Source organism: Schistocerca serialis, chromosome 2 (assembly GCF_023864345.2).
Source record: "Schistocerca serialis cubense isolate TAMUIC-IGC-003099 chromosome 2, iqSchSeri2.2, whole genome shotgun sequence".
Lineage (NCBI taxonomy): Eukaryota > Metazoa > Arthropoda > Insecta > Orthoptera > Acrididae > Schistocerca > Schistocerca serialis.
This window is the reverse complement of record NC_064639.1, coordinates 410289490-410309269: the sequence shown is the minus strand read 5'-3', so window position 1 is coordinate 410309269 and position 19780 is coordinate 410289490. Positions and strand designations below refer to the sequence as shown.

The 19780-nt window shown below is 36.3% G+C and overlaps 1 protein-coding gene across 1 annotated transcript in view; it reads right to left on the bottom strand.

The window, feature by feature from the left end:
• LOC126455577 (nuclear cap-binding protein subunit 2) overlaps positions 1 to 2486 on the bottom strand; it is a 41386-nt gene extending 38900 nt beyond the window's left edge. The window contains exon 1 of the mRNA XM_050091332.1: positions 2187 to 2486. Within this exon, the coding sequence (XP_049947289.1) occupies positions 2187 to 2246 (60 nt within the window). The 5' untranslated portion in view covers positions 2247 to 2486. The remainder of the gene's footprint in view (positions 1 to 2186) is intronic.
• Between the last annotated feature and the right edge of the window lie 17294 nt (positions 2487 to 19780).

Here is a 19780-nt window from a genome sequence, read left to right as displayed (position 1 = left end):
GGAGAGAGCCTCTTCTGTTCTCTCAACATTTATTTCTGGGACAATGTTGGACATTCTACCAAACATGAAAAAATGCAGGTGTTTACGAACGTAAACTGTCACTATCATGTCCCCTCCCAACAAATCACAACACATGCCTAATGATGTCATATCACCATATGCATTTCTCAATTACATGTATCTAACCACAGTCAGTCCGGTAATAGTAATGTAGAGCCACCAAAACTGTAATACAGATTTTATGAATTTACCTTGCGCTTATAGTTTATTACAGCTCGGTTTGTTACCATCAATATCTCAGTGGGGAAGGTGGGGGGGGGGGGGGCAACACTATAACACTTGAACTTGACAATCTTGTGTCTTTAGAGTGTGTAATAGATCTGTATATGTAAAACTACACAGTACAGTAGTGGCAGTATACATTCGAAGTATTCTTATAAAACAAAATGCTGTTTTCAACATAAGAACCAAAAATGTACTAACATATGTATCCAACTTGCAGAATAACCACAGAAGTTGCATTAAAAATAAAAGCAAAATGCATCTGGTATAATTCTCTTTAATTAAACTGCATTATGCTCAAGACAGATAACCAATACTAGGCCCTAACTGACAGTTAAATGTGTTTTGAGTCATTTTTCCTATAATATTACAACAGCATTGGTTTAGAAAGCATTGTAAAACGATTAGTGTATTTTTTCCTGTATTTTTTCCAGTAACTTCTCATTTAATTTTCCACCAAACCAGAGCATCAACAATACCCAAATTTTCAGCAGAGTTGTCAATCTAAACTCAAACTCATCAAGCAGGAAATAAAATTTCTAGGCATTAGTGTGGCCAATTCGAGAGTTCTGGAAAAACAGACAGATTTTTCATATGCTGAGGGGAAATGTTCAGATAGCATGTTGTGAGTAGCCCTACTTGACAAATGTGATACATTTCAAGTAAAAGATTTAGCTGCTGTAAAAAATGCAACAAACATAGGTTCATCAAGAAACATAACTGCTACTCTGAGAGAACAACATACTAAGAGTGAGTGCAAAAGTGAATGGAAGTCTTAGTGTAAGCACCATAACTTAAAGAACTATAAAAATTTATGTGATTGAGCACATTCATTCTCTTTTTAACATTGAGAGCCTAGGAGAAAACTGGTTCTAAAACTTTAAGAAACACCATGACCCGACAGTGAAGAGATCACAGCCCTTACAGGAAGCCTGAGGTAACGTTACAAAAGATTCATTCATAATCTGGTGAAAGGTGAAATGGAGCAAATTTGTATGACGGATTTTTACAATTTTGACAAGACCAGTTTTTGCCTAGATAATGCTAAACAAAAAGAAAGATCTGATGGAAGTTTAAATGACGTTTTTAATATGCTTCAGCGAGACTATGTAGCGGTTGCCGTTGAAAAACAAGTGGAAGTTGTTGCAAAATCATCCCTGTTTTTTGTGGGTAAATCAGAGTCAATTGACCCCTTTCACATTAAAGCCACTAACGTGAAATAACCAATGTAATGAAAAAAAAAGAATCACAAACAGCACTTTAAAGCACGGAAATGTGTAGGCTAAATTGTATTTTGAAATACTATTTCTTTTAAAGGTTCTCATACCTTTTAAAGCGGACTGTTTCGTAACTCTGCCTGAAGCCCAAATGCAGTGCACATTTTGTCTTGCACTTCCCTGGGGAATCTTAAGTCTTTTTAAATAAGCTGTCTGAAAATTACCCTGTGAATGTCAGATTTACCCTGTCCTTGGGGCAATTTCCAAGCAGATTTTTTATTTAACATCCAGCGGGAGACAGTAGTGCGACATTTTCTCTTGATAGTGATTAGTCATCAGATGACATGACACTAAGATAGTATTAAAAAACAACAGGAACAGAACTAGAGAAAAAAATCAGTTTTATCTGAAATTTAACCCTGGCTACCACTCAACTTTACGAGATCCTACATCAATAGTACATACGTTTAGTAAAAGTATTAATTTTCGTGGTTGTCGCACGTTAGTTAAGCCTACATGTGAAAAACGAAGCGATTATGTGATGTTCTTTGCATTATACCATCGGAATTGGTTCCTGGTCACACACACACACACGACATAGAAGAAATGAATCACTATCAATAGTCATTATTGGAACATACTTCATTCTTGTAAGATGGTGCTCAAAATTGCGCACATAAATATTACCTTGAAATGTTGATCACGGTAACTACTTAGTTCTATTGATGGCGATGAAATAGAGGTCATTGCAGTTTATGTCAAATGCAAACGTCCTGCGCCACGATTCCTAAGATTTTAAATATTGTTCTTCTGAATTATTTGATGGCAAACACAGTTCCACCAAGATCAGGCACACAAATCACAACATTCGCAGATAATTTATACAGTCTTCACTCTACTTCCCGATGTACACAACAATTTATGCTCAACATTGAAGCATCACATCACACGCCGCGTCTAATCCAAAGCTATTAGCCGAATAGCCGTGGCTCTACGTAGAAATCACTGGTGCCACTGGTCCACACCAAGGATGTTAGTATCTATGCCGAAACTGTAAAACCAGCGACTGCGCTAATGGCACCGAGGTACATTCGGCCGTAAGTTTGCGACCAAAACAGTACGAGCAGCGAGTGTGAATAGTAGTATTATTCATAAAAAGGTAAATGCTTTAGCTGAAATAATGCCTTTGGTTTAAACATGGACTACTTTGTTCGGCATTTTCATCCATTTTTATGTTTACAAGACGCAAGTTCACGAAGGATAGTACAAGGAAGGGCAGGTGGATCAAGACTTTGCGGCGTAATATAGCATATCATTAAAATACGGCACTATATGTTCAGAGTGTTCCCTCAGAGCTCAGTCTGATTGAACTTCAACTCAATGTTTTCGCATAAGAGCCTTAAAGTCAATTCACACTGGCCGGCAAGTCACATCACGGCTCTTCGCATCGAACTATTTCTTCATCGTTTCTCCTGCATGCGCGGAATGTACATTGCAGCAAATGTTTCAGTGACTGGTTTCTATTTATATGACAGAATTAGATGTTTGACTTGTCATCCTTCGCTGTTGCCAGCTGGTGTCACAGCATTCATTATTCTACTGTGTGCTAATTGTTAAGTTGGAAGAGTTTCCAAGAGAATCAAGCTTCTTCAGCAGCTGAACTGTCGCCTCAAGCGGCAAAGTCACTTGTATCATATGATGTAGGCCTTACAGAAGAACTACAAGGACAAGAGCACATGTTCTGTTGTTCTTACAAAATGTGACTGAGATTTGAGACTATTTGAATTGATGCTTATCATTTATTCTATAAGAGCATATGTTTATGTCTTGGTTATGTTTGATACAGTATTTAGTTGCCATTTTCTAGAACAATGAATGGTAACAAAGTGTGGTTCCTGGTTTCATAAGTGACGCGATGTGTATGATACTTGATTTTCACTTTATAGAAAAATAAATGGAAGCAAAGTGAGGATCCTGGTTTCACAAGTGACGTTATATGTATCTCCACAGAAGACCATTCGTTTAACAGTTAATGAAGTTGTGAGTAAATGTTTAAACAAGACTATATTTGTAAACTTGAGTGCTCATATGGGACATCAATACTCACTTGCTAATCACTTGGCATTGTAACCTAGTGTGACACATGCTGTGAGAATGCATGGAAACAAAAGTGAATGCAAACAAAGTAATCCAACAATCTATTTGTTATAAGCTATACTGGTTAATAAGTTGCATGCTTGTTTTGCTTGTGAAAGTGATATAAAGATTTAATTTCACAAAGCACTACAGTATTATTTTGTTGCATACAGAACTATCATTTAAGTGCATAAGCCATTTATTGTTGAAATTACTCTTTAAATTACGTCATAACTGAGTATATGTGAACTACTCATGGTAATGATAAGTTAAAATCATGACTGAAATAAATATTCCTGATTGTGCAAAATTTTCAAACGAAAACGACAGTTTTATATGTTGTAGCAAGGTTAGATGACAGTTTTGCGGTTTTAACTTTAGGTGGAGGTCGAGAACTTTCTATAACACAGGGACAGGGACATTGGAATTACTGTGGATCGTTCGATGCAACAACAATGAAAACTATGTCAGATATAGTTGGAAGATTGAGGAAGAAGCAAATATTTTTGCGTTTTCGCAGAGTACTCTAACAAAAAAATTGGCGAGAAGTAGAAATGGAGCCCACAGGGGTCTCGAATACTGTGACTGTAGAAGGCTACAGGTCGTACATCATGATCGAAAGTACACGCAGTAAAAGCCTCACAGAAACTCATAAAGCATTAAATGAAGTTTGTGGTGAATCTACAATGAGTCTTAGCATAGTCTCGCATTGGGTTAATCGTTTTCGTGGTGGTTATATGACATTAGACGATAATCTTATCAAAAACATCAACAGATGAACTAAGTGTGAAACTTGTGGCATATACTCTTGAAGAAGATCGCAGTGCGACTAGCGAGGTACTCTCTGAAGCCAGGGAATTTACCTACCATTGGTATTCCATATTCTGACAAAGATTTTAAAAAAAGAGAAATATTTCTACAAGATGGGTCCCACATTGTTCGGCTGCTGAAGAGAAGCAGAAACGCCTGGACACTGCAACCATGTTCAAACAAAGATTCGATCATGAAGGTCAAGGATTCATGAGTCGAGTTGTCGCTATTGATGAAACATGGATTAGAGACTCTGAGCCAGAGTTGAACTCACAGTGGACAACTTCAGACACCTAACACAAAAAAAAGTTAGATGTGCTTAATAAAAGCTCAAGCAAACGATGATTTTTTATTAGGATCACCAACGAATCATGACAGATAGACTCATATGTGGAACAAGAGTCACAGCAGTGTATTATCGCAACGTCACACAAAATCTGTGCAAAAAAAAAGCGCAAAACCCGACTTCAGTTGCTCAAAGTTGGGCCGCTCATTCTCAATGACAATGCGCGTATCGCGTATCGGCATTGTTGTAGTCCCAAAGCTGCGCGAATATGGATGGGAAGCGTTGCCACTTCCTCCCTACCACCTGGACACGAGTCCACCAAACTTCGACTTATTTCCGAAACTGAAAAGACCTATGTGTGGACGTCATTATCTTTCTTTGAAAGAGCTTTCTCCCACCATCACCTGAGCCACTGGGTGGATGAACAGAAGTGGTGTCCTTGACGGAATAATAGAGCTTCTGAGACATTGGTATTTGGTCGTAGAGGAGTAGGGAGACTGTACTGAAGGACTGTAAATAGACACTGAAAAAAATAAACGTGTAAGTAAAAAACATTAGTGTGCATTATTTATGAAATGGCCCTCGTATTATTAGATCAGATTCAGAAAACATCCACAGTCATATGTGGAACTATAATGCATAATATTGTCTCAGAACCCAATGATGACTGTTCTTTACACTGAATAATAGTACTGCACTTCTCTCAAATGTATATAATACTTGTACTGAATAACTGTTCTAGACAGAAATGTTCTCAGACTAAAGTTACAGTCAAATATCATCTTGTATTTAACTCTGAAATTTAGTACACTCTTCTATTTAACGACACTAAGTCGCTGCTGAACTACAATGAAGCTATTTCACAGTGAGGCACGCAGTGCTGCACTCTGATGTAAGTAGACTTCCAGCAGTGGTGGCACAGGGAACCTCTTGAGGGCATTTTTCGTTGACATCTCCCATTTGTAGCTGTGTCTGACAGTAACTGTCATTATCTTGTGGCTCCACCTAAGGTATCAACTTTATCATGGAACCTCACTCTTCAGATGACACCACATTCTCTTCCACCCAGCCCTACCTCTATCTCATCATGTTGTGCAGGGCTATGTGTTGGCGCCAGGGAGGTCTGAATGTGGACAGGGATTGGAGTAATGACCAATGGCAGTTCCCTGTCCACACCCCAGTGTCCACCTTGCGAGTGACCAGGAACCTAGGCTATAACCTGTCCACAAACTGCATGTATACATCCCAAGACGCAGATCCTGTCGTCGAAATGACACTAGTGGTAACTCAAGGGCACTGTGTCTGTTCTTCAGAGATGCTGCCTCCATGGACAGCGGCTCTTCCTGTGAGAATGGCGGTGACATCAGCTGTGACGCAACATCGATCTCCATAGGTACCGCACTGGACCATGCCAATGAGGTCCACTGGATAGATGGAGATGAACTGTTGCTGTAGAATACAGCAGATGTGTTGGGTCTGCGGGCAAATATTCTATGGCAGTATCACTGACACAAGAGCGCCACAGTTGATTCTGCAGCCCAAAGAAATCTTGAATGACATAAGATGAATGACACAAGTTACCTGTGTGATGACACTGTTCTTCCAATGCTGCTTCTCACCAAAAACTTTGTCATGCACTTGAGACTTCGTCTGGTTCACAGGAAGGAGCTGTTTCTGCAGCAGCAGCAGCTGAAGACGCAACCAGTAAGATGGTGATGACTGTGTAGTAATTCTGACAGTGACTTACCATCATGTATCAAGGAGCAGCAGGAGGAAAGGAAAATCTGTAAAGCTCTCCCTCATGTATGGGAAGATTAGAGTTTTTCCATGTGACTTTCGAACTTTCGAACAAAGTGTTTAGCTTCACCCTGTTAGACTGCAGTGGTTACATGTTGTATGCCACTATTGAAAATCGGCTGACGTGAACTATGGCCCATTGTCCTAGACAGGAATCATGGAGGAGGAGGAGATTAGTGTTTAACGTCCCGTCGACAACGAGGTCATTAGAGACGGGGCACAAGCTTGTGTAAGGGAAGGATGGGGAAGGAAATCGGCCGTGCCCTTTCAAAGGAACCATCCCGGCATTTGCCTGAAGTGATTTAGGGAAATCACGGAAAACCTAAATCAGGATGGCCGGAGACGGGATTGAACCGTCGTCCTCCCGAATGCGAGTCCAGTGTGCTAACCACTGCGCCACCTCGCTCGGTGTCAGAAACCGTGGGAAGACCTTTGAGACAAGAAGAGGACAAAGCCAATACAGTTCTACCATTCATGGTGGATACCATGGGGTCTACAAAAGGAGATTTTTGCCAATATCTACCATAAACAACCACTGTGTGTTTCAGAAGGGACTGCAAAATCAATGTCCGAGTGTTACCACACTCGATACTCATGTGACCACTGGCAAAAGTATTGCCACGGAACAGACTGATGCTTCATACAAGCTGTGTTACAAGAGGTCATTTGCTGAATTTAAGGGTCAGTAGAACAAAAATGTTGCCAATGGCCTTGCTGCATGGTAACACTAGTTGCCATCAGATAACTCGAGTTAAGCGCTGTCGGGCTGGGCTAGCACTTCCAGTCTGGCGAGCACTGTTGGCAAGCAGGGTGCACTCAACATTTATGAGGCAAACTGAGGAGCTACTTGATTGTGGTTGAGAAGTAGAGGTGTAGCAATGCAAGTAGTACCAAATTTATCATAAAAGTCCGTAAATTACTCAACTGACATAATTTTTCAGTACAGGTATTTCACTGATTCCAAGCAAGTATCAATTCGTGACGTCATGCCATAATTTATCTGTTTAATATAAAGGTGATTTGATTTTTGTATGCATGTAAATATTGTGAATTTATGTGCGGCTTTTATTGTTAGACGAGTTACCACTTAGAGTGCTGAAAGTGCGTGTGTACAGTTCGGTGACCTGTGCGGTGAATTTCATTTTGTGATTTTGAGCTGAATAGAGACAAATCCAGTTTAATTTAGACTTTGCATGAAATAGAGACATCACGTTATTACAAAAAGTCGTTTAGATCATCAGGGAAAATTGAAACCTGCATCCTCAATTTGAAACACATTACATGATAGCGTGTGATTAAGGTTTCCTTTAAATCGCGTATAATAATTGTAAACGAGCTTGGACTTAATTCACGAAGCTTGAAATTACTTTTCGAGACAAATATTGATTATTGATAAAAACTAACCGAAAATTTATTCAAAATATCGAGGTTCGGTTTTAATTAGGACACATATCACCTTTTTGATCACATTGATTAGCAACACTGTAATGCAAATCAATTCATTCATTAGAACGATCTGAGATGTAATAAGTACCATTACACATACTATCTGTTACACGGAATTTTCTGTTTGAATGAGAGTTTTAGAGTGATCTTTTCCAGAAATGCCAATAAACCAGCCATTTCAAAAGGTAAATTACCAACTGTTGCGTAACTTCATTGATATTGCATTTCACTGATGTGCACTATTCTTATTGATAAATGAACATTAATTGCAAGTTGATTTTGAATACTCACCAACACTGCCAAACAGCAGTTCACATCACAACCAGTAATAAATGCCAGCATAACTGAATGGGCCATATATTATTATATCACATTAACCAGACAGATTATTAGTCAGAAACGAATTCACCCACAAAAGATTGTCCCATGCCACTACCAAACTTCTATCGTGATTCTTCACAAGAGATCTCAAGATGCCAGGATCAAGAAACAAGAAAAAAGAGACACCGGTATAGTGGCTCCAGTCTCATAAACTGACATATGGCTGGGAGAGCAGTATGCTAACCACATGCCACTCCATCTCCACATCCAGTGACGCCTGTGGGCTGAGGACGACATGGCTGCCAGTCGGTACTGTTAGCCCTTCCAAGGTCTGTTTTGACGAAAATTAGTTTAGTTTTAGAGCAAAAGTGTGGGTTCTAGCTCTCTTTTCCCCTCTAAGTCAAAAACGCACGTTTTTTCATTTTGAGAAAACTGACCCAGAGCCTACACTTACGTTCTACTATCCAAACTAAAATTTATATATGATTTTTATTTTACATCTTTTTTATTTTATTTATTTTTTATTTCCACCACTTCACAATTATTTTATTATCACAGTCACATTTTTACTAAGAAAATTGAGTTTAACATAAAATAAGGAAACAAATCCTCTTACCATCCACAAATTTTATTTACCTAAAATTTTCCTAATTCTTTCTTCTTTATCAGATATAAGATTACTATGAACTGTTGTTTGAGCGAATGCTTGTTTAAAGTTCTACCACATTCACATTTAACTTTGATTTTCTGGTGTCTCTTAACACATTATTTACATAATTGTGATATCCATGTTTCGAATATTTATCCTTATGAAAATCTTCAATATTTTTTTATCCATACAGTGACTACACTCCTTGATATTGATAATATAAGGGATATAAATTTTAAATGGAAAAAACAAAATTTTAAAGGAAAATCTACAGAGTGAGCTCTATATCACGAAATTAGGTTTTATTTTTAAGTTCCTTCATTCCTTTATATTGAATTTCATTTGTCCATCAATTAACTGAAAGTTCCAATCAGTATTTAATTATAACAGCTTTCTGGTAAAATAAATTGAAAATCATTATCGAGATCCACACACATTTTCTATCATTCATGATAACATTTCATATCTTAACAGTATACATTTCTCACATATGTTTTTAAACATATCTTTCCTTTCAATAACAATTCTCTGTCCTCTTTTGAACAATCTTTCACTTATTGTTTCTCTACTCTTTTCTTATTTTACTTTGTTATTAAGGCATGAGCATTTACTCGTGGTTTTAGTAAGCTTTACTAATATTTAGGCATTGCGAGGACTCTTTATCTTTTCTTTATTTCCTTTTTTTCAATCATAAACTTCAGGTGTTTATGATAAATGAGTAATATATTTTCTATTCCTATCTTTTTTACTACCTTTTTCCTAGTATGTACTATTTTCATTATTTGTAGCTTGGAGGAACTCTGGACGAAATGAAAGTGTTCTTTTAACACTCATTTATTTCCATGAAACATAATAATGCTAGTCGTTCATAGAATTCACACTTCCCAGAATAATCCCTATAAAATTTGTGACTTATGCCATGATACTGTCCCCTTCTCCTAGGATCGGCACCTATTCCGTGCTTGTGGGTTGACCTCATGAGAGCACTTCCTCTATCCATTCTGATAGGTACACTCCTTACAAAACATCCCTATTTTTTAGGCCACAGATTGTCCTATCTCCACATAGGTGCACCTGCCCTTTATACTTAGTGAAGCTGGGTATGCCTCCCTTATCGTTTCTGAGTAGGCCTCATGGTTGATTATCCTAGTATACATTTCTATGTATACCATAATTAAGTATCTTCTGGTAAAGATTTAAATCTATCTTAAGCTTCGCATTCATTCTTTAATATATCATTTACTCCCTAGAGTTCTCCTCTACTTATCAACTTCTATACTTTCAATAGATACTATGTCTACGTATATTATTTACGTCCCACTATCCTTCAATTCAACATTCTTAACGATCAACATTAGTAATTCCTCTCCTACTTTCATTTTCTTTCTTTGCTCACGCCTCTTTCTTATTTATCCATTACTCATTTATACTTTATAGTTGTTCATTATGTAGCATGTTCGTTCCATAAACTTATATGCCTTTGCACATGAGTTCATTGTGACTGTTCTAATCTCTATTTAAACCTGCACTGTTGTTCGTTTATGTGCACCTCTAGTCATGTATATTCGATGTAGAAATGTCGGAACTCCCCATATATGTGCGCATAATACCCTATGTACACACCTTTTCCCCTACAACACCTGGTGGTTCTCACATCGTGAGTTTCTTTTCTTACATAATTTAATGTTTGTGTAGAAGTGTATATTTGTGTATATGTGGATGTGTATTCGTGTAGTCTGATTTTTCAACCTTCTTATCTACAAATAAGATTTAGGTTCCTAGTAAACATGGAAATAAGAAAGGACTTGAGCGATAGAAATTTGTGAATATGAAAAGAGGGAAAAAATAGACAGGTCCTCAAATGAGAAGTAAGAAAAGAAAAAATAGATGTGGATGCTAGGATCGAAGAAGAGAAAGAAGATAGCTCCAAAGATAGGAAACTCAGTGGAGATTTGGTGTTAAATCGTCTCCTACAGAATGAACTTGTCCTATCTTCCCCCTTTGAGGTCCCCTAAGGAAATCCTAGCAACCCTATGGAAATGCAAATGATGAAAAATCAGGCAGACTTGTTTGTGAGGATTGTTTGAAAGGTGTGATGTGTGTTTTTTGTTTGTCATGATTTATCTGTTCTTCTAAATCAAGCTTTTAGCTACAACACCCACCTCTTTCAAAATTTATACAAACCCTCCCATCTATATCACATCTCATAAAAGATGTAAAATACTCTATACAAAATAAAAAGTCTATACACTATGGTATAACAGTTGTTCAACTAATCACATCATATTATATTTTCCACAAATGTAATACTCTATTCAATTTATATCACTTTTTCTGTGATTCTCTTAAGTTGTTCTCCATTTTATAGTCATATCCGGTTTTCTATGCAATAAGATTACAGGACAGTTCTAGATTTTAAAGAAATGCGGTGAAACAAAACTAGTATGGTAGAAATACCAAAGACATCTCGGGATCCAACAGTCGTTACTCTGCCCGTTAACTCAGAATGTTAACGTCCATGTGGGATATTGAATTTTACATCCCTTACATTGTATTTCCCCTTCTCTAATCAAGTTGTGGGATCTACTAAAAAAGTCGTCTTAGGGCAGATCACTGTTTGTACCCAGTAAGAACCCTCATATTTGTGGAAAAACTTATGAGTCTCTTTCTTCAGAGTTTAGCTGTGAAGATGTTGTTTTATAAGAACCAGGTGATCGACTTGGTACTGAGGTTCAACAGCCTTTTCATTGTGCTTACATACTCTTTGTTGTGCCTTTTCAATCAAATTTTTAGAAATTATTTCCTGATCTACTTGGTAATTGACACTAGGTTGTTCAGGCCAATTAAAAAAACTTAATTAGATGTTCTGCTATAAAAGGTTTGCCTATAACTTCTAAAGGTGTCAACCCAGTCGATAAATGGGGTAATACATTAAAGTAAGTTCAAACTCCTTAATTTTCGTTGCCCACGAAGTACGTTTTTCATGGCAGTAAGTAAGACCTAATATTCCACTTTGCTTCATTGCTCGTTCATACGGATTTGATGATGGGTTATAATTGGGTATTAACACCTGTCGAATACTTTCCCACGTTAGAAATTCTCTAAATTCGTTACTCACAAACTGTGGTCCGTTATCCACAAAAACCATTTTGGTTTACCTACTTCTAGAGAGTATTGTTGTAAACATTATATAACTGTCTGCATATTTTCTCTTTGAATGAGATATAGTTTTAACATATGTTGACCAGCATTCTATGATAACCAAAACATATGATACTCCTCCCTTTCCTTGTGGAACTGGTCCAAAACAATCCGCCACTATGAGGTCATGTAATGACTTAGGAATAATAGGTCACATTTTGTATTTCAAGTGAGTATTATTCTCTTTTACTCTCTGGCAAGTTTCACATATGCTATTTTATGACTTAGATTCCTGAAATAATAAAACTTATTCATATAGGACATACATATTTGATTCCAAAGTGTCCATATCCTGTGTGAACATACCATACAAGTTCGTCTTCTATTTCCTTCAGAAAACACAAGCGCCAACGCTGTGATATTACACTGTCTCTCCAAAACAAGTTATGATCTATAGTTTTCCAATTTCTTAATTGATTAGGAGATAAGGAGATCTGGATACACATATAAAACATTTCTGTGAAATAAGGATCATGATGGATATTCCCTGTTATTCTTTGAGCCATTTCCTTAACAATGATGTTAGGATATTCTGCTGACATAAAATTAATGGCAAAAGTAACGCAGGACCCTTCTGTACATTTCAGTTCTTTCATTGCTATGGCTAGCCTCGATAAAGCATCAGGTACAATATATTCGGAACCATTTGCGTATCGTATCTTAATATTGTATTCCTGCAGGAAAAGCATCTATCACATCAACCTACTGCATAGTTATTGACTACTCATCAGAAAGGATAAAGCTTGATGATCTGTATAAATATGGATTTCTAGTTCCCATACTAGTGTTTGAAAGTTTTGTTTACTCCACACAACCGCCAATAGTTTCCTACTGGTAGCTGTGTAAATTAGTTTGTCCTTATTTAGGGTATGGCTAGCAAAAGCTATGGTTCTGTGTTCTACATTACTCTGATCCCATTCACCTTGGATAAGTTTGGCAGCAATTCCATAATCAGATGCATCTGTCGAAATTTTAAACGGTTCGCCCATAACTGGATGATGTTATATGGGTGCCTCTACAAGTGCTCTTCTAACGTTTTCAAATGCATCATTTGCACCTTGATCCCAAGTCCACGGTACACCCTTTCTTAATAAACTTAAAATTCTTGGGTGATTTATCTCTTGCCCTCATAGTTGCCGTCGTTAGTATCCGGCCATGCCTATAAATCATTTGAATTGTCTTACATTTCTGGGGTGCGGACATTCTTTGATAGCGTTTATGCATTCAGGGTCTGGTCTAATTCCCCTTATCCTTATAATCTGACCTAGGAACTTAAGTTCTTGGCTCGCGAAAAACGATTTAGACAGCTTCACCATAATAGCTTTTTCTTTAAATTTTTTTGGAGTCTTGCACGTAGTTAGACAATGTTCCTCCCAAGTAGCTGATATTATTAAGATAGTATCTATGTATATTATCAAATCCTTCAATAAATCTCTCTCTATTGCTTCATCTAATGCAAGTATAAATATGGACACTGAGATATTAAGTCCGAATGGCAATACATTTCCATCAAACAAAAAGGCTGTATAAATTTTGGATTCTGGATGTAATTTTATCTGCCAATATCCTGGGGTCAAGTCCATTGTACTAAAGAATCTCGCCTTTTCAAACTTGGAGAAAAATTCGTCTATATTAATCTGTCGATCTTTTTGCATTTTTATATGTCAGTTTAATGTACGAGCCTCCAAGACTAATCGTACCTCACCTGTAGCTTTCTTCACCATGACCAGAGAGTTATTCATTACACTGGAACTTCGTTCTATAGTATTATTATCAATCATTTTGTTAATCTCATCCCGAAATGCTTCCTTCAAAAGGTTTGCAAAAGCATGGAGTGTCATCTTTGATTTGAACTTACAGATAAAGTCGCTGATGTTACCTTGACAATCGGAAAACACCACTTCATACTCCATTAAAATTTTATACAAATCTTGTCTTTGTTGATTGGTTAGTATTAGGGATTCATTAACTTTGTCTTGTATATCAGTTCTGTAGCTGTTAATTGCAGAGACTGGCGGACGTTGTTCGTTCTTCAAAGTGACTATATGTCACAAAAGATGTCCAGCATCTACTCTCCCCTTTACCGAAAAAAAGATGTTCCTCAAAGTTTAAGATGGCTTTAAACTCTAACAACCAATCTAAACCAAACAGTACTTCTCTGTTAATATTCTCGACTATCAAGTGTGTTTGACGAAATAACATATTTCCAATACTGCAGTTCACCTGTTTCGTAATTTAAAAGTTTACTTCATGTTCCCGTTATCCCAATTATGTATACTCCAGTCACTGGCAGTAATGGAATGTGCTGATTATTCTGTATCGAGTTAAAAAATGCGTTTGAGATAAGTGATACCTCACTCCCAAATCTATAAATATGTTAACCTCAGAAGTTTCCACTGTCCCTGCTGTTACAGGTTGTGGCTTATTAGTAGCTAAGCTTGGTTCTTCAAACAGCAACCATTCTTTAGTGGATATTTTGTGTCTAAAGTTAACATAATTATGTGGAATAAGGCCTTCTAATGTATCTCCACAACCTGAGCCCTGGCCCTGGATCCAGATCGAACAACGTTTTCCTCATTACCACTAATTATGGGTTGGTTACCTAAGAAGGTACTACATTCCTATTTTGTGTTTTTTGGTTACATGGTACAAGTTCCTGAGTAGCTACCAGATCTAAATTTGGATGTGGATGCTTCTTTTGACAATTACCATCACAACATTTCATATTGCACTGGTATGATTTTGCTAAGTTTGCCGCATGCCCTTTAAAATTATTCCCACTATTATTTTTATAGTTTGAACTTTGGCTTTGGTGTAAAGTTTAATTGCATTCCTTATTTATTGCATCAAGTGTATCAACAAAAGAGAACAACTCTTCTACCGTTTTCCAACCACTACATAAGATGTCTTTTCTTGCATAGATGGGCAATATTTCCTCATAGTACCCTAAGTATTATTGTAATATTTTGGGTCTCATAAATATGATATCAACTTTTCTTGAACGCTGGCAGCCGAGTACTTCTATTTAAATTTCCTTTGAAAGTCCTCCCAAGAGGAAAATTTCTCAATACTTACTGTACCTCATTATGAGGCTTCCCCTGGAAGGTACCCGCAGCAAATTCGATCTTCTTGGAATCTTCCCAATTTTTTGGTGATGCTTGGTTAAACCTTTTCAAGAAATGGGTCGGATGTACATCTCTGTCTGGTTTAAATTTAGGGAATTATGTAGATAACCCCGAATTAGCTCCCCATTGTAGATCAGTCACAGCTTGACTAGTTAATACAATGTTAGGTGAAGATACCCTTTTTTCTACGTTATCTTGGGTAAGCTTAATCTTTTTCCACAGGTCGTACATAACCTTCCTGGTATCATTAAGTTCAGAAGAAAGAATAGGCGATACATTTCCAGATGTTATTCTCTCAGTAACGCTCCGATCTATAATTTCTTTAAATTGTTCCTCCAAATTAATTACGTTTACAATATCAGAGTTAGCTATTTTCTCTATGAAATTTCTTCCTACATTATCTACCCATGTATTGACACCTGTTAATTGTGATTGATTGACTGGTATTAATTCATTTTGCTTATCGACATCTCTTTCAAATTATTCAACCCCTGCCTTACACCATTATACTTAATACTGTACACTTTTCCAAAGGATCCTAACTTTGCGATAAGTTTCAATTCTACACAATTACATTTGTTCTTAATGCTAAGTTCTAACCTTTTTGACAAATCCTGAAAGGTATAGTCTGTTTCTGATTAAGGTCAGTAAACATATGGTCCATATGAGTGGTCAAGATTTTGTCAACTCGTTCTTTAAATATACCTTTAAATTCTGTACTTTATTACTTATTGTGTCAAACTCAGTTTTCAAAGCACCCATTCCTTGGCATAGATTACTAAATTCTTTGTTTTTAGACTCGACTTTGGCGTTTAAAAAACCTAAATTTGTAGTTTGAATATTTAGAGTTTCACCCTGAGCGTTTAAAGCTTCACTCAGGGGATTTAAGTGAGAATTTACTAACTCTAGTTCTTTATTTAGAGTCGCAGCCTGAGCATTTAATTGAGAATTTAGTGAGTTTAACTTAAGACTCTGAGCTTTGAGTAATTTATCATCTCAGTCCATTCAGACACTTCTTTACTAATATTCTTGGCCATAGCCAGGTCTTGAGTTTCCATAACCTGTTGTATATTTTCGATAATTTTATATGCCTTTGCTCCTGTAAGTGTTTGAAACTAACTTGAAATATGATAATTACACAATAAAAAACTTCCTCAACAGTATCTTCTATAGCTTTGTACTAAAGTAACAAAGTTTTTAGCATTAATAAAATATACTTAATCGCGTTTTTTATTTATTTAGTGCTGACTGCGATCAGCCCATCGCAAGTTCCCTCTTCAGGGCGAACATATGGTCGCCCTTAAGATGGCCCCTGTGATGGGCTGAAACTGGTCAGCACTAAATGAATAAAAAACGAGATGAAGACTGTTTTCTTAATACTAAGTTAATTTATACTAATTGCTGTTAATCCATAACCGTGTTGTCCAAACATCTAATCAAGTTTTGTTTCACGCTCAGCCAGCGTAGAATTCACGTTGCATAGGTGAGCAGATGTGGGGGCAGGTCAGCAATGGTGAATAGCAGCTGGTGCCAGTGGCGTCGGATGTACCTGTATGTTGCTTTCTGTGTCTGCATCCCCGTAATGTGTGTAAGAGCTGTATACTCCCTGCACTGGATCTCCTTGTTCGAAGTGTTCTATGCGTACTTCTTCTTAGACAAATATGTCAAAATCTTCTTTGCTGTTTTCATCGTTGTGAATTTTTCATTTCTTCCTCGGGTTTTTCCATTTAAATTTTGCTCCATTGGATACTTGAACATATTCCAATTTCTCAGAGTAATTGCCTTGTCTTATTATGTTTGGTTGATATGGCAACATGTAACAGATTCTTTTCCGTTTTTGACTTAAAATTCCTGTTCTCTTGGTCCTTTCACACATGTCACCACGTTCTAACGTTTCCTACTTAAAATGTGAGTGTGAATCCTGGTTTTTCCGATTTATTCCCGCAAACCACATTCCACTTTGTTATGAGGTGCCTTGCTTGGAATTTGCAGCCACTCTTCTTTACAGGATCACTGGCTGCTGGAAACCCTCTTGACTTCTTCTCCGTCGAATAATGCTAGGTACAGCAATTTTTAGACTCTTTACAAGCTTTGCTGTTCGTCAATTAACGATGTATTTGACTTTCCTACATAATACAACTCTCACTTCCAATGTAAACATGTAACTTCTGGTAAGTCCCTCATAGAGTCGAATGTCAGAAACAAATTGAATTACAGGTAAAAGAAAGTTGGCTTTGATACCATAACATTTCTTAACGTAAATCAGAAAATTACCTTGCCTACAGAAAGGTTACGTCAAGAGTTTTCAATAGTTCTTTTTCAAGTGTCTTTGTTTTAATAACAATAATTAATGACCCAATAAGCCCAGAGCTGCTTATAAACTCTTCCTTATGCATTCACTAAAACATCTATGGAAGCCCGACAGGTAGTTGTCAGTGCCGTTCGTCCGCCTCGTCTACTTTCTTCCCGTGACTGATTTTAAACTTGCACACATGAATATGTGATGTGCAGTAGGTAGGATTCTACCATGCCACACTCATACCCTGAATATTGAGTGTTCCAGACGGTAGAAGGCTGAGTGGTTCTAGAATTTACACAGAAATTCTCAAATCACTACTCTATGTTGTTCTCTATTGATGAATAAACGATCTTTATAGTCTTCTAAATTTATTTTATGTTTAACAACAAATTTCTTACACCATTTATATTTTTTCTCTTTCTTGTCACCAAGTTTGTAAGCGTTCATATTTGATCTCAAACCACAAAATTTCTCCACAATTTTTTCATTACATTTGTCTTTCATTTTTCCTGCAACTTTCTTGTTTAGCCATGGAAAATTGTGTATATTATCTGTTGGATGGTCACTTGTATCAAAGTGATCAATCTTCGATTTCATACTTTCATAGAAATCTTCAGTCTGTATGTTGTAGATATCACTGTCTTCCTCCATACCTTGGTTTCATTATTGTATAGTGAACATTATACATCAGTTCTTTAGAAAAATCTATTATACTCATATCCACATGGGTGGTTTTATTAAATGTGGCTTTTTCGTATTCATATGGATAGTCTCAAGATTCCCATTAAATAAAGTCTTTTCTTTAAGGTTCGGTTTATCTTATATCCACTCTGATTCTTCACTTTTCCGTCGTTTTTCTAAATACTGAATTATTCATCAATTTGTAGTAATCCTTTTCAAAATTGTTCTTCGTTTTCATCCTCATTTCTGTGTTTAAGTCAACGTACTTCTTCAAGAAATCAGATTGTTTAAATTTAAGAATTCTATGTCATTTAGCCATCTACATTCCAAGGGATGAGTTCTGTTTAAGATTTCTATAGTGAACTGCATAATTACACTTGTCTGTCACAGTAGTCATTAACTCACTTTCCTTCATTCCTGGTACAATTTTGTTTTTGGTAGCAAGTGGTAGATCTTTGTGTAGATCATGTTATTGTTTGGGATATTCTATGCCTACTTCAAATATATATCCATATTAATTAATGTCCTGTATTTCAAGTACTTTTTCTTTGAATTTAAAATTTTCTAATTCTTTCCATTGTTTTAAACTACGACTGAAAATATATGCACATTTTTTGTGGATTGATATTTTGTGTAGTTCTTCTTGAAATTTTAAATCTTGAACTTCATATTTAAAATATACCAGTAAATAGTGACTCATAGTGCTACGATGCAAATTGTTTGTATCTAAATATGCTAAGAAATACGATATCTTTTTAACATCATACTTGTGCATTTATTTATTATTTGCTTTTATATCATTTACTGCATTGGGATATTCCTTAACTTATTCCTTTCTCAAGTATTACAACCATATCATAATAATGTACTAAATCAAGTGGGTGTTTAGTCTTCTTTAACATTGGATCCCATGATAAACCAGATGCAGTAAAATACAGAGATGGATCCCAATAGAATGCTAGTATGAAAGTTTTTCTAAAATTTTCAAAGACATCAGCCAATAACAAAATATCAGTTTTAAGATATAGGTCATGATATTTACCAAGGGTTTACATACTAACTTTTTACCAAATTAAATTTGCTTGTTTATAATCTTCATCACTTATTTTACAGTCTCTCAGTTTACTGTAAGATTCTTCTTTTGCTGGAGGTTGTGTCTCTTCAAATTTCTTACTAGTTTCTGTGTAATCATATGGATATACACCTTCCAAATCACTAGACTGAATAAATAGTCTGCAAAAAATGTCTAATGTTTTTCATTTGATCTCCTGTCATATTTGATGAATGTTTGTCACTTGAAGAAGCTATAAATTTAAATGTGTCAATAAATCTCATCTTCAAATGCTCTGTCATCTTGCCAAAACTAGAGAACCTGTCTTATCAAATCTATTTCTTTTTTAATCATAATTGAGATGTTTTACAAATGAGAATCATGTCCTGAGAGTTTATGTAAATAAATTCATACAAAACTCGGATTTTTTATTTTTAGATAATTATTATTATGTAACGGATTTATATCTTTCCCAGTCA